Here is a 16,280-nt window from a genome sequence, read left to right as displayed (position 1 = left end):
TTCTTATGTGTTTTTTTTTTCCAAATTTTGGGTCTACGCACAGGAGCTTTCAATTGTTCCAAACTCTACCCACCGTCAAACCTCAGCTCTTTGAACACAACAGGTAGCATAATACTTGCATTTTTTTTTGGTTTCTTTTTCAGCATATGTTTGTTCAATCGTAGACATTTGCATAGTTTTTTCCAGAGCTATCAAGAACACACATTTCAGGGATACTTAACTTAGCCTTAACAAACAAATAGTTTGCTGCTTATCCTAATTAGGATCTTCTTTTGCTTTCTGTTTTATAATTCTGGACTTTATATTTGGGTTTTCTTTCTTAACACACTTCATATGTATTGAAACAGAGATGTTCCAACTGCTAAGACTCTGAAGTTCCAGGTTTAATTGCAAAAGAGTTTACAACAACAACTTGAGGTACATATCTCCATGAGTCGTTTTACTGTAATTTTCTCCTGCATACATAAATACCTTCCTTATTAGTTCACTATTAAGCTTACATCGACTACTTCAGATATATTGTTCGAGATGGTCACTCCACTTCATTAATTTGTGTTTAAAAGACACCGTGTGCATGGTCTACTTCAAATCTATTGCATATTATATACGATTATTGCCCACATATCACATACATGATTCAGTTTACACTTCATCAACTTTTCACAAAGTTCTGTAGTTCAAGAGTTTATGGTCTTCTCCAGTAACCATTGCATTATTCTGATAATCTCATATACAGGTGCAAAAAAAACTATGAATGAGAATATAACCCAAGGAAAGCACTTACAAGCCATGCTGGAGAAAGAATGGTAGCCTGATGAATAATATTGTCTTTCATGAATCTACATATTGTAGATATATATTTTAATTTTTTTTTTTGGGTAAGTTGCGTATTTTATATATGGTAAAGGGTTCACAAAAAATGATTTGCTACTGATAATTTTTTAGAACCTCTCTTTACCAAGACCCGCGACAACGCGCGGGGAGACACCTAGTTATATATAAGATTGCTAGAATTCTGGATCTCTCGTGGCGAGTTGACCTCTCGATTTGGTAGTTGCGCTTCTATCATTGGATTTCTTGTGTGTTTGAGTGTACCGTTTCCTTTTTCCACGTATAAAAAACACCCAACTCCACACGGATTTGGGGGTCTCAAATTCGTCCAAATTTGAGACTCTTAAATTACCCTCATCTCCACCGTCCATCTAATCCAAAGACAGTAAATAAGCCATGTGTTATGTCTAAATTTAGGGTTATTTTACTTTTACAGTTTCAAATTTCAAACTCTACTTCTCTCTTCCTACATATCCGAACCCCTGCTTCTCTCGTCCTCCATACTTTCCACTCAAGGATTCTCCATCTCTTATGATGATAAAGACGAGATGTCGTCTCGACCATTATCCTTCCCGAGAGAGACGATATTAAAGGCTCTCCATCTTGACCATCATCTTCTCCGACAGAGCGAGGCAGGGCTATCCATCTCGACCATCATCTTTTTCGACGGAGGCGATGCAAGGGTCTTTCCTTCTGGACCACCAACTTTTTTGACAGAGGTGAGGTAAAGGGCTTTCCATCTCGACCACAATCTTTTCTGACAGAGGGGAGGCTGTCCATATCGAGTACCATACCATATTTTCCTTCAGAGGCAATGCAATTGTGGTCTTGTAGCTCTTCTGATGGGTTAATCCTTTTGTTTGATTGTTTTTGCTGGGTGATACCTCATCCAAAGACCAAACTTTCTTTGTATTGAACTAATTTAGTTGTATGTACCAATAGTGGTTTTAATCTCAAGTGAAAAATTTATGAGTTACTTTCCTTTTGTTTGATTGCAACTGTTGGGCGATTCTATTTCCAGATGACAAATTCCTTTTGTTTGATTGCAACTGCTGGGTGATTTCTATTTACACTACTGCCATGACTTTTGCTATTCTTGTCTGTTGTGTCCTTTAGTGAACATTATGCTTGTAGCTTGTATTTGTTTGCAGTATGAAATCAAAGCTTGTTACAACAGATTTGTAAACTTATAGGACAATGATCATTCTGTCAATGTTATGTCTAGATTACAAAAGAATTGTAAAAAAAGCATTATAGTATCCTTTCCAACAAACATTATATCATTATCTACATAAAATGCCCACAAGGCAATACAATATGAGCAAAGCGTAACATCCTTTTACAAAACAGAATCCCAACTCTCAAAAATGGAAAATTCATATCCATTCATTCCATTTACAAGAGCAAAATAAACCAAAATCTTTAGCTCATATTAATCTCCACTTCAGCTACTGCAAATCCATGAAGTCATATGGTGTTTGGGAGGATTGAATAGCACCAGTAAAGATTTGTCCATGTAAAAGTTGAATCCATGAAATAATTTGGTCCACGAAGCTCACACACATAATATAAACTCACTGATAAATTTTTTTATTTATGTATATAAACTCACTGATAACAATTCCAAGAAACTGGTTCTAGGCCTATGCACCAAAGGAGATTCAAATGTTGAAATTGGCATTGATAGTTGTCCTTGCATTTCCATTGAAAGTAACCCGTCCATCTTTTCTTACTTTTATTCACAAACGCTTTTCTAACAGAGAATTCCATATGTTTGCCATAATCAATCCAATAATTTCAAGCCTCATCGAGTGTGTTAAATTCCAAACCAATTTCAAGAGTCAAATTGCCTTTATCAGAGATCACATTCATATTCAATACCTATAAAAACAATGCCAAAAAAAAAAACAATGAACTCTGAAAAAGACAAAACAGAGATCACATTCATAACAACAATGACACTGCAATAACTAACCCATAAAGAATTTTTTGAAATTCTCTTATGCAATAACTGTTGCGAGAACAAATTTTTTTGGGCTTTCATTTCCTTTCCTTCGCCCACCCTCCTCCCCCACAAAGGTAGATACAAGATACACAAATACTAATTTCGGCACATTCGAAGCAATACCACATTAGAAAGGACGAGAGTAAATCCATTGTATTTTCTGAATGTTATTCCATCTAATTACCAAAAAAAAAAAGATAAAGGAGAAACGTACTCAGATCTAGGAGGGAGAGGGCACAGAGTGATCTGAAGTCAACAAAATATCCTCCAACAAAAGATTTCATGGAAACTTTGTGGAACGGGACGAGAGAAAGCCTATCTATTGTTTTGGGTCTCAAATTTGGACGAATGTTTTGAGTGGGAAAAATCCCTCTTATTTGTCATGAATTTTGGGAATAGTGAGGCCACGTGACTTATTTGCTGTCTTTGGATTAGATGGACGGTAGAGATGAGGACAATTTGAGAGTCTCAAATTTGGACGAATTTGAGAGCCCCAAATCCACTCCACACATAGCCCATTTTGACTATTGAATACCATTATGATTTATGTCTTATGATGAGCCAAGCCAGGCCAGGCTAGGCTTCATCGAACTCTTAGAACATGAATCCGGGCTATCCAGCTGTTTTGATTGATCACATACGATACGAAGCTGATTGAATGACTGAAAGGTTCCTGGTAAAGCCCAGATTGTGAAACCTCTACACTCTAAAGACTCTTCAACACTCGGGTATCATAGATTGCTTAACAGGGCCGCGCAACCATAGGTGACAAATCTGAATGGGCCTAGAGGTGGACCAATCCAAAAGCAAGAAAGTTAATTAGAGAGATATTTGAAGCATAAAAGGATGTGAAGCATTTTAACTAGTCGTTGTTATCACAAAATACCATACTAAGAATTGTTGGAAAATAATGATATTAAATATCATTACGTTGAATGAAATATACTTCATTTCAAGATAAGTTTTCCACTCATGCATAATTCTCATATACATTGTAGTGCTTAATATGACCAATTCAAAGTTAGTTAAAGTCCACCCTAAAAGCATGTGAGTTATTTATGGTCAAGGATTAGTTGAGACAAGTCCACAATGTAAATGGGTGGTTGAGCTAGTATATTTGGTCAATAATGAGTCCTGAAAATCAGTCCATATTACTGATTTTGTAGACCATTTTGTTGCAAGGCTCTACTATAAATAGAGAGCTTGGTTGTGGAGCACCAAATCATTCTTCTCCTCTTCTTCCTTTGTTTACAAATCTGAGAATACATTCATTTTCTTGGTTCGAAAGAGCTGTGTGGTGTTGAAGTGTCACTTACCTGCAGTAAAAGAGTATTGTATCTTGGGAGATGTTTGCTCGTAAAGTGTGGACACCAAGTGGCTAGGACAAATTTACCTTAAGGAGATTCGCATTCAAGTACCTCGCTTTCGTCTTCACGTGTTCGGTAACACTATATAGTTTGGTCTGTTAATTTTACATCCAGTTGTAGCTTAATATTGTTAGTATAATTGATTTCGGTGCATGTGATATATTGATTTCATTTTAGCTAGTCTGTAACTGCTGCAATACTCTAGTTTTGCATTGTATCTGTACTTGCTTCTTGAAATATATTCATATATATATGTTCGAAAATTATTTGTGATTGGTGCATAGATTTCATTAAAGCATACTGATTCATATATCTGGTATACATCTGATACTTGTTCTTATATGTATAATACTTAGTCAAATTTCTGTATCTATTGTTTTGTCATTATGATACATGGCTTACTTTATTTATAAAATCAAATTTGTTAACACTATACTCTATCAAGACACGTTTTCATAGGTGAAGTTCATTCTTATACAATATATACAAACAGTGAATATATTTGTTTATGTGTGATACATATTGATTACATATTCTTGTATATGTGCTAATGATTAGATTTTATATAAAGTATTATATTTGTCTTGCAATATACTACATATCACTCATTTAATTTCCAACAAGAATAAATGTCGAACGCATATGAAAAATGATACAGGTCCATAATTTTTAAGTTCCATAATGTTCATAATCTATATGACATGCCAACTAAGCATATGACATAGATTAATTTTCAAAAACCCTATGTCTCACATTCATTTTCCCGTTTCTCTCTCATGAAGCTACTTTTTCTTCTTTTTTCCAACTTTTTCTTCTCTCTTTTCTCTCTCTTTCTTCTTTCTCTTTCTTCTCTCAACATCATTCTCTGTCATTCTTTTTGCTTCTCTCTCCTCTAAGATTTCATCTCAATGTTGCAGCAACCGACGAAATAAAGTATCGGTGAATTTCGACAATTATAAGCTACAATGACGTAGAGCTATTGGTGGTTCGATTGTTGTTGGTGTATCTTCTCCCAGTGGATTATTACGCTATGCAATTGGCAGTGTATTTAGCGCAGTGCAATTCTCAGTTGCTTATTACAATATGTATTTTGCAGTGTATTTATCTAATATGAGTATTACATTGTGCAATTGGTAGTGTATTTATGTCAATACTCTAATTTTACCAAAGAAACCCTGTATTTTATTTCATTTTCACTGTGTAATAAGGCACCATGATTAATTACATTGTTCCAACACTCTACTGTTACCAAAGAAACTTGATAAATGATTATCATTATTTCACCACTGTGCATGCTACATAATAATAACATAACAATTTCAAACAATGAAACTTAAGTAATAGACTATATCATGACATTAAACTTCACTGTCACCAAAGAAACTTGAACTTAGCACCCCATATATCATGATAATTACATTTTTTCTTGATAGTGTAATTAATTTGGGACAGTGTAACAATGCACTGGGGCATACCTTCAACGTGGGTCTCCATTTTCAGTGGCTATTTCGATTGATGAAGGGCTAGGCTAGGTGCTCCTCACCTAGGGGAGTTTGTTGGTGGTTTCGGATTAACAAACCGACACTGAAATCAGTTGAATTGGTGTTTTTTTGTCTTATGAGTATTTGAGGCTTCAAGGTTGATTTTCGGCAATACCAGCGACAGTTGACAACAAGTGGTGACTGGGATTTGACTCCTAGTGGCCGGATGCTTCATTTGGTGGCAGTAGAGGTCAAATTGGTGGCCGGACGGTGGAGATCCGTTGCTAGTCGTGAGAGAGAGAGGAGAGAGAAAAAGATATTTGAATCTCAAGAGAAGAGAGGAGAGTGAAGACTAGATTTTGTTTTGATATTTGAAAATTGAAAATTGAAAATTGAAAATTGAAAGTACTCAGTCAACATGCCATGTCATTATGGACCCTAATATTATGTATGACTATCACTACCATTGATTTATCTAAACAATTAATGAAGTACTAAGGTTCGTTTGATAGAGCGATTGGATTGATTTTCAACGTTATAGGAAAAAAAGCAGAGCTTAAAGCGCAGTGAAGTGTTTGGCGAACTAAAAACTGACGCTAGCGGAAAAAACTGTTGAATTAAAGTATTATCTTAAAATTTATAATATTAGATTTTATTATTTTTATAAGTCAATAATACTGTAAAATAAAAAAAAAATGTATTATATTATTGTGAGGTTTATATTAATAAAAAATATTAAGTAGTAAAATAATGAAACAAAATTAAAAAAAATTATGCTGAAATAATAGTGTATAATGATTTTTTAAATAAAATATAAAATATTGTAAGAGTGGGGTCCATGTATTTTTTAGAAAAAAAATATAAAAGAACGATTCTACTCATCAGAAGCTCCATTTTGAAACTTCTAATTTGCTAGCGGAACCGCTAGTGTTACTAGGTTGTTTAATGGAGCGGAACTGCTTTGTGATATCCTCACGAATTAACCATGGGAAAATGACATACATACATAATTTTTAAGATACATAAGATACATAATCTATGTAGCATGCTAACTAGGCATGCCACATAGATTTTTTGACACAAAACCCTAAGAAGCAAGAGAGATTTCCCGCTTCTCTCTCCTTGGTCCTTCTGCTTCTCTCTTTTTCGATTTTTGTAAAATTGGTTTGGTTTTGTTACAGCTTTTTTGTACATCTTCCTTCTCTCTCCAGCTTTCTTGTCATCTCCTCATCTCTCTCTAGCTTTCATGTTCTCTATCATCATCTCTCATCACCCATGTTAATGCATTACGAATTAACAAGGTATTTAAAGTAGCTGTCAATGGCAGTGCCTTATTACATTATGTTTTTATAGTGTATTTGTATCCCATATGTTAATGCACTTTTCAATACAATCCATGTCAACAAAAATAAAATCCTCGAGGTGTAATTTCCACACGTTTCTTGTCCATGAACACCTTGAACAAATTTCAAAAAGGTGTCTTTCACAAACTCCTTTTATGTTTCTTCTTCAAGCATACTAGTGGTGTTAGCCCTTGCATATTAGACCAATATTGCAATGAGATGGGTTTCTTATTTGCGTCTTTGGTTTTAGCCATTCTGAAAAAGAAAGTTCAATTACATTATGCACTAGTGCATGACAATCTTCAACAAACAAATTAGGTTGTGCAAAATGATATGGTATCGAAATATAGAAAATGCATTCAAAAAACAATTACATATCAAAATGTCAGTGTATTGAACTGTGCATAATTTACAATGTTCCAAATACAATATGCATTGCCTGAGACCCCAATGGTTGCATCCCCATTTCTACAGTGTCTAAAAAGAGCTTAGAATTTGATGTATCTATCAAGGTTGTTATATTTTTGAGACAATACCCAACAATCTTTGGGATAATTACATTGTGCACAAATAGTGCACTACCACACTGAGCTAAATACACTACCAAATGCATGGTGTAATAACCTCATGTGCTAAATACATTTGCCAGATTTCATTGTGTAATAAGCCACTGGGATAAACACATTGGGAGAAATACACTACCAGAAATCACAACGTACATAAATAATGCGGACAAGTATACTACCAAAATTGCAAAGTGTAATCACTGGGATCTTGAACATAGCAAGTCAAAATAATCAAATCAACAACTGAGATCTATGTGAAACGAGTCCGCAAAAGTCTTATGCAAGAACAATAACCAAATACATTTTCATACTGCCGATGTATTTAGCAACTGCATTATGCAAAATTTACACTATTGAGAATACACTATGCAATATTGCAAGACCTACAAACAAATTAATTATATTGTGCATACTTCAATTGTATTACACTTTGAATTGACAATGTAACAACAAACCAGAGCATACCTTTGAAGTGGGTCTCCATTTTTCGGTGGCCATTTTGGTCGACAAAGGGTTGGGCTAGGTGCTTCTCACCTAACGGAGTTCATTGGTGGTGTCGGGTTAACAAACCGACACCGAAATCCGCTGGATCGGTGTTTTTTGTCCAGTGAAAACCTACGGCTTCAAGGTGGATTTCCGACAAAACCAGTGACGGATGACGGCAAGTGGTGGCTAAGCTTTGCTTGTGGGAGCCGAGCGCTTCTTTTGACAGCAATGGTGGTCGGATTGGTGACCGAACGGTGGAGATCCGGTGTTGGCCATGAGAGAGGAAGAGAGAAGTCGTGAGGGAGGAGAGGGAGAGACTGATGAGAGAGAAAAAAAAATTGGAATCCAAGGAGAGATAAAAGAGTTATTTTAAGGGTTTGATTTTTTATTTTTGAATTTTAAATTTGTCTAATCAGCATCCCACATGGCAATCCATGTCATTATGTATCCTTATGTATACCAATATTATGTATGTATATCATAACCGTTAACCATGCATGCCCTTCAAAGAAAAATGTATTAGCTAGGGAAACTCAAATGTAGTTTGGATTTCTTTGTGCAAGTTTGGCATCTCTCGATAATGTATTTTTCTGTCTTAAAACATCAAAAGGAAAACCACCGCAATCTTTTCATAATTCAATGTGTCTTGTTCAATAACTGTTGGGAAATTTGTCACGGATGCTCCTTAACAAAAATATCAACACAACAGTAGTGAAATTGAAACTGAAAAAAGCAACACAATCAACACAAGAATAGATGTGTAAAACCTCCAGGACCGGAGGGACTCATGGTGTGCAATCGAGGTGTTTGAGTGGTTGAAGAAGGAGAACCGGATTAACAAGGAGACAATGGAGTCTTCCACCGAGTTTTGATTCCCTGACTATACACAACTTCAAGTTGAAACATTAAGCATATGGTGTGGACTCTGCAGATGTTTTCAGTATCATTTCATGTACTGATTTGACAACACCATTTTTCATTTCTTATTCCAATTGGAAATCTTTGAGTGAAGGACGTTGAACTAGTTGACCTCATTCATTTGATTTGGCCTTGAAAGTAACTTATTCTTATACGCTCTGTTTGTTTCTCTTCAGCCGAGTATGCTTTAATGAAAGTGATCGGCTTTCTTTTTAATCCAATCAAAATAGCCACTGAGCATACGCTTTGTCAAGTTGATGGTGAATATAGGGGTGCAGTCAAGTTGGTGATGTTGGAAATTCATGTCTTTGATCATGAATTTACTTGAGATCCAATTAATGCATAAGTTGGAACTAAACATGAATATATAAAGTTTTTCATGTGGAAAATAATTATGTGTATTCACTTGTTCAAAACCATGAATAAAGTGAATGAAATGTTGCTTCAAAGTGAGTCATTTGGGCATGACGAAGCTTGAGGAAGAATAAAAGTCTCTCATTGGAGAACTAAGTGAATCAACTCTTGTACATAAGAGTGAGGGTTGAACTAATGGTTTAGACCCAAGGGCACCCAAACTTTTGTGGGAGGAAAAGAATGCACATTATGCCCAAAAAAACGCGCTCGCCGTCATTGTTTGTCTAGCCGGTTCGGTTCGGTTTGCGTGTGTGTGATCTAATGGTTGTCAAAAAGAGTTGTCAAGTTCTCACTTTTTCCTACATATCAAACGGCTAGTTATTGGAAGGTAGAGATTTGTTTGCTAAAGATCATCAAGGGCCAAGATTTGAAGAAACATGAAAGGTCACTATTGAAACTTTGAGATTGATCCAATGGTGGAGAATATGCTTTGAGTCACTTCATTGGAGCAGTCGTAACATTTTTGAAGCTGGTGTTTAACCAGTAGTACAGTTTGGTGGTAATGATTCTATACCAGAATTATATGAAATTTTGTGTAAATTTGATCCCCTTCCCAATATGGTTTATGAGTTTAATAGTTTTAATCAATATTTGTGTGTTCTCAACTTTTGTAATTGTCGAGGAGTTTTTTACGAAAATAACAATTTGAGTATAAATAATTACGTATATGACTTTCGGGGGAAAATATTTACCAAAATAACAATCCACGCCATCTTTGATGGCGTGATTAGCTTTACGTCTATACAATCACGCCATCAGAGATGGCGTGATTGTATTTAGGGGAATCACGCCACCATTGGTGGCGTGACTCTCGTATATAATAGAGTCACGCCACCATTGGTGGCGTGACTCTCATATATAGGAGAGTCACGCCACCAATGGTGGCGTGACTCTCTTATATCACGATATCACGCTGTAGACTATACAGTCACGCCGTACCTAACGGCGTGACTTGTTAAAAATCTCTCTCCTTACACCGACCTCTCTCTCACATAACCATCTTCCACATTGCACGGACCACACCCATTTGCTGCAGCCCGACACCCACCACCACCACCGACACCCATTGCAGCCCTCCCACCGGAGATCTCCGCCGCAGATCTGCACCGCAGCACTCCCACCGCAGCCTCACTCCCATAGCAGTCCCACAGCAGCCTCACGCACCACCGCAGTCTCACACCACAACAGTCTCACACCACCGCAGCCTCAGACCTCCACAGCCCTCCCACCGCCGCCTTCCCCAGTCGCATCAGCATCAGCCCCCATCCAAGGTGCCAGCTCCGGGTTGAAGTCTCACCCGATACATAGGTGAGATTTTTTATTTATTTATTTAATTGTTACATTGCATATATGAAAATCTGTTTATGGAAATTTGTTTATGTGTTTAGGTTAATTTTTATTTTTTTTTAATTTTTGTTTTTGTGTATGGTTGATTGTAGTTGTGTAGGTAGTTTGTGTTGTTGAAGTGGAATTAGTGTTTAGGATATTATGATTATTTAATTAAGAAAAGTAATTAAGCATTTATTTAGTTGAAGAAAACATAATGATGTTAGGTAAAAATATTATTTTTGTGCATTAACAGTATAATTTATATGTGATGTAGATTGGAGGTGATAATGACATCACCTTGGAATCGAAATGTAACTAGTGGATTTTCAATTGCTGATGAGTATGAACAAAATCAAGAACAATCGTCAGCATGGGTTCGTTATACTCAAACAGACATTGGTAGTTCATATAAGCAAGCATCATCATATGTTAACCTAAATCTAATCCCAGAAATGTGTATGGATGAAGACGACAATCATTTTGAGCAAGCAATTGCTAACAATGAGTTTGACTTGGTAGAGGATGAGCCTGGCATTCATACTGATGATAGTGACGATGACGAGGAGGATGGTGGTAATGTAGGGTTGAATATTGATTCTGGAATCGACAATGAAAATGGGCACATAAATTTGGAGGAGATGGTACCTGAATTTGGCGATGTTAGTCAAGCGGAGTATGCAGTGTGCCGAGATTGGGATAAGCAAAATCAAGGTCCATATGATACGTTGGCAGAGAAGGAAGTTTTTGAAAACAAGAAAGAATTAATTCGCGCAGTGAAGATGTGGCATATTCAGAATAACTCCCAGTACAAGACTCAACGCTCAAGTAAATCAGAATTGCAATTGATATGCATGAAAGAGCCAATTTGCAATTGGTATCTTCGAGCAATGAAAAAAGAAAATTTTAACCTGTGGATGATAACAGTTATTAAAGGTCGTCATACATGCACAAATGCCTCACTACATCATGGACATCGACAGTTGGATGCAGAGTATATTGCAGATGAAGTTATTCATATTGTTAAAGCTGATTTGAAGATTAACATAGCAGCTATTCAAGCATATGCAAGCTCACATTTGAAGTACCCGGTGTCGTACAGGAAGGCTTGGGTTGCAAAACAAAAAGTGATGGAGAAATTATTTGGCACATTTGAAGATTCATACAACATGCTCCCTCGATTTTTACAGGCGTTGCAGATTTCTAATCCAGGGTCAATAGTGAATTTAAACTATAAGGAATGTGTGAATGGAGTGGCAACTTTCGGTCGTGTCTTTTGGGCATTTAGGCCTTCTATCGAAGGCTTCCACTTTTGTCGTCCATTGATAAGTATTGATGGAACTCATTTGTATGGAAAATACAAGGGGAAACTGTTGATTGCGGTTGCATTCGATGCGGATAATGGACTTTTTCCATTATGTTATGCAATTGTAGATGAAGAAAGTTCTAATAATTGGGGATGGTTCATAGATAACATTCGTTCTTATGTAACAAATCGACCAGGAATTTGTGTTTTGTCTGATCGACATGCAGGTATTTTGGCTGCAATGCGGGATAGGTGGCCCGAACCAGTTGCTTACCACAGATATTGTTCGCGTCATTTTGTTAGTAATTTCCACGACAAGTTTAAGGATGTAGACATGAAGAATGCAGTAAATTTGATGGCCAATGAACCTTCCAGACAAAAATTTGATTTGTGGATGTCGCGAGTAAAAGATATAAACATTGTAGCGTGGAATTATCTAGATCGTGCAGGAAAAGAAAAATGGAGTTTATCGTATGATGATGGGCATAGATATGGTAACATGACTACAAATATGTCAGAAATATTCAACAGTGTTCTAAAGGGGGGGAGATTCCTTCCTATTACTGCACTTGTCCAGCTGACATTTTATAGGTGCAACAAATATTTCGTGAAGAGGAGGATGGAAGCAGAACAATATAGACTTCAAGGTTCTGAATTGCCTCCACAGGTTTATGGTCACATTAGTAGAGAAAATGAAGATGCTAAACGACAACATGTTCGGATGTTCAATCATGACCCTCCTACATTTCAGGTGACAACAAGAACAAGAGGTGCGGAAAATAATCAACGTGGTGAACGGCGGGCTGTAGTATGTCTTGGAGAACGACCAGAAGATCAATCTTGTTCTTGCAATATGTGGCTATTGTACCATCGTCCATGTTCACATGTATTGGCTTGTTGTTCGGTTAACAAGATTGATTGGAGGCAATATATGGAGGCATATTTCACAATTGGTGCATATGAGAGCTCATATGCGCCTATCTTTTGCCCAATACCTGATGAGTCAGGTTGGCAGATATATAGTGGCCCAGTTGTCATTGCTGATCCCGATCAACGTAGGTCATCGAAAGGTCGTCCAAAGTCAACACGAATAAGAAATGAGATGGATGCAAGAGAAGGTCGTTCATCGAACAAGTGCAGCATTTGTGGACAAAGAGGGCATAACAAAAAATCTCATAAGTCCACTGCACAAAGTAATTTGTATATGTATATTTATTGTTTATTCTTTGTACTTGTTTAATAATTTCTTCAATGACTAAATGTATTTCCGGTGCAGGTGGCGCTAGTTGACATATGGCGCGGACACGGGGTGGTCGATCATCGAGTCATTCAGGGACTCCCGTTGTCCGCGATTTGAGGGAGGATCGTCCTGGGCCGGATGATCGTTCCATTCTATACATGCAAGCAAACCACCGGTCAGAGGATGTGTGGCGGAGACAGGTGAAAATTTGATTTAAATTTTTATCAAATCATGCATATCTTATCAAAATATATGTATATATTATTCATTGAAATCATTTTATACAGGATACAGGAGTGCCAATAAGATTTAGGCAGCATGTGTTTTGGAGCTTGGATGCACGCGTAAGACACTATGTGATCCAGGCTGGTTTCTATGGTATCACACAAATAGGTAATATAAAACTTGATAATGGCCTCTTAACTGCGTTAGTCGAGCGATGGAGGCGTGAAACCCACACCTTCCACTTCCGTGTTGGGGAGATGACGATAACACTGGAGGACGTTGCTATATTATTGGGCCTTAGGGTTGATGGACCAGCTGTGACTGGTACTGGGATATATGATTGGGATGATGTGATGTTGCGATTACTAGGTAGGGTCGCACTGAGTACGGAGAGGGAGGGGGCATCTTTATCGTTGTCATGGTTAGTTCTGCATTTTGGTGAAAATAATCCTCCAATTGATGATGCCCCTGAGGAGGTCTTGCAACAATATGCTAGGGCTTACATATTAGCCATGTTTGGGAGCATTCTTTTCCCGGCCACGACGGGTGATAGCATACCCCTCATTTTCCTACCTCTCCTAGCAGATCTTCGGCAGACCTCAATGTATAGCTGGGGAGGAGCAGTATTGGCTTGTTTATATCGAAACCTATGTCGAGGATGTATGGGCAGTGCTCGTACGATAGGAGGTTGTGGCCTATTACTTCAGGTAATGAATGAAACATATATATACATATTTCGATAGTTGACATATTAAAATATCATTAGTTGGATCAACAAGAAAAAAATAAATATTCTTTTTTGTTAAAATTTGTTTTACAGTTATGGTCATGGGAGAGGTTACATGTATGTCGACCAGGAATGCGTACATTGGATCCACCCGCAGGACTTCCAGACGAGCCGCCTCGTCCACTTGGTGCCAGGTAATTTTTATTTATGTGCTGTATATAAATTATGTATTTACTTTATCAATGATATACATATGTTTCCAAGTTTATTGAAAATTTGTTATTATAGTTGGCGGGGAAATCGGACTTATAGAAGATCTCCAAGGCAAGTCCTTATCTTTGCTAGAGATGAGTTGGATCAACAAGAACCTCATCAGGTACAGTGGATGCCTTATACAACTGCCAGACTTATGGATGCACCTGTAGTATGTATTGGAGGAAGCAGAGTATGGAGAGCTGTAGTGCCATTGATTTGTTTTGAGATGATAGAGCTACATTGCCCGGATCGTGTGATGAGGCAATTTGGTATTACGCAGCATGTCCCGCATCCAGTGGATACCAACGAAAAATTGCATGATCTGAATAGGCGAGGTCGCGGTGATGTGGATTGGAGTATCCAAAATGCCACATGGATAGCACAATGGGATGATAGACTTAGCCAAATCGCACAGGAGCGATTCCCTCGAACGAGCATTGACGAGTATATGCATTGGTATTTCTCGATAACTAGACGGGTTATTGGTGCTCCATCGACAGTGAGACGACTTGCAGATCTTGACTATGCGCCTCAGGGGGGTCGACTACGAAGAGTGGTACATATTTAAATAATTTCATATTTCTTTCATACTATTTAAATTATATTATGATGTAACATCTACTAATGCAGGCTACTTTGGCATTGGCGGGAGCGAGAAGAGCTGCTAATGCATTACGTGATGCAGTAAATGAGTCCGCCGCTTCCATTGCAACTAATTGGTTGGGGTCTTGCCGCGACATTCTGGAAGAGGTTGGTGAGGGTAATCGATTTGAGGAGATTATAGGCAATGTGGAAGCTACACCCCAACATCGTCGCAGGCATCCAGGAGGTCCATCACATATACGTACTCGTGTTTCTCGTGCACCTGACTTTACAATGCATGCCTCACAGTTGACACAAGATGAGCCTGGTCAATCTACCACTCCTACGACATGGGCTAGGCACCGGACCATATGATATTTACCATCTTTTGGTTTTTATTGTTGTTTTAATTATCTACTTTATGTTTTTCTTTTCCAAATATTTGATTGGATGGATGCAAGCAAGACATGTCTATGTTAGATTTATTTTGTTTGTTGTGCATGTCATGTACTGATGGTTAGAGCATGTCTATGCTGGATTTATCTTGAGTTGTTATGTGATGTTTGTTAACAGGTATTGGGTTGGTGTTCATAGTTAGTCTATGCTGAATTTATCTTGAGAGTTGTTGTGTATGTTATGTGGTGTTTGTTAAGAGGTTTCGGGTTCGTGGTCATGTCTGGTTGTGAGTGTATTTAGAAGAGTCGCGCCACCATAGGTGGCATGACTCTATTATATAATAGAATCACGCCACCATTGGTGGCGTGATTCTCGTAAATAGAAGAATCACGCCACCAATGGTGGCGTGACTCTATTATATACGAGAGTCACGCCACCAATGGTAGCGTGATTCTCCTAAATACAATCACGCCATCTCTGATGGCGTGATTGTATCAACGTAACGCTAATCACGCCATCTTCGATGGCGTGGATTGTTATTTTGGTAAATATTTTCCCCCAAAAGTCATATACGTAATTATTTATACTCAAATTGTTATTTTCGTAAAAAACTCATTGTCGAGTGGAGCCAGAGTCAGTCACATTACCTCTATTGGCGGCTTATCAGTCACTCTATTCACGTGATCAAATAGATGTGTAACCCACTAAAGTGAGAGAAATTCAGTACCATCTATTCAATTAAATCAGTGACCTATTGAATCAGGCGCATCATGAGTCTAGTCATGCTCCAATTTGCTTGTTTGGGGGAACTA

General features: G+C 37.5%; 2 protein-coding genes across 2 annotated transcripts; both read left to right on the top strand.

The window, feature by feature from the left end:
• The first annotated feature begins 11,027 nt into the window (after nucleotides 1–11,027).
• LOC119991504 lies at nucleotides 11,028–13,333 on the top strand. The gene is made up of 2 exons (XM_038837850.1): nucleotides 11,028–13,236; nucleotides 13,320–13,333. The coding sequence occupies exons 1-2, from the start codon at nucleotides 11,028–11,030 to the stop codon at nucleotides 13,331–13,333; spliced, it is 2,223 nt and encodes a 740-aa protein (XP_038693778.1).
• Nucleotides 13,334–13,643: 310 nt separating this feature from the next.
• Nucleotides 13,644–15,459, top strand: LOC119992312 (serine/threonine-protein phosphatase 7 long form homolog). The gene is made up of 4 exons (XM_038839025.1): nucleotides 13,644–14,215; nucleotides 14,329–14,429; nucleotides 14,524–15,046; nucleotides 15,121–15,459. Exons 1-4 carry the CDS (start codon nucleotides 13,766–13,768, stop codon nucleotides 15,445–15,447), a joined length of 1,401 nt encoding a protein of 466 aa, XP_038694953.1. The 5' UTR covers nucleotides 13,644–13,765; the 3' UTR covers nucleotides 15,448–15,459.
• Nucleotides 15,460–16,280: the final 821 nt, after the last annotated feature.

The sequence above is a fragment of the Tripterygium wilfordii genome, chromosome 22 (assembly GCF_013401445.1).
Source record: "Tripterygium wilfordii isolate XIE 37 chromosome 22, ASM1340144v1, whole genome shotgun sequence".
Lineage (NCBI taxonomy): Eukaryota > Viridiplantae > Streptophyta > Magnoliopsida > Celastrales > Celastraceae > Tripterygium > Tripterygium wilfordii.
Note: the sequence above shows the minus strand (reverse complement) of the source record. Positions and strands in the feature narration are given on the sequence as shown.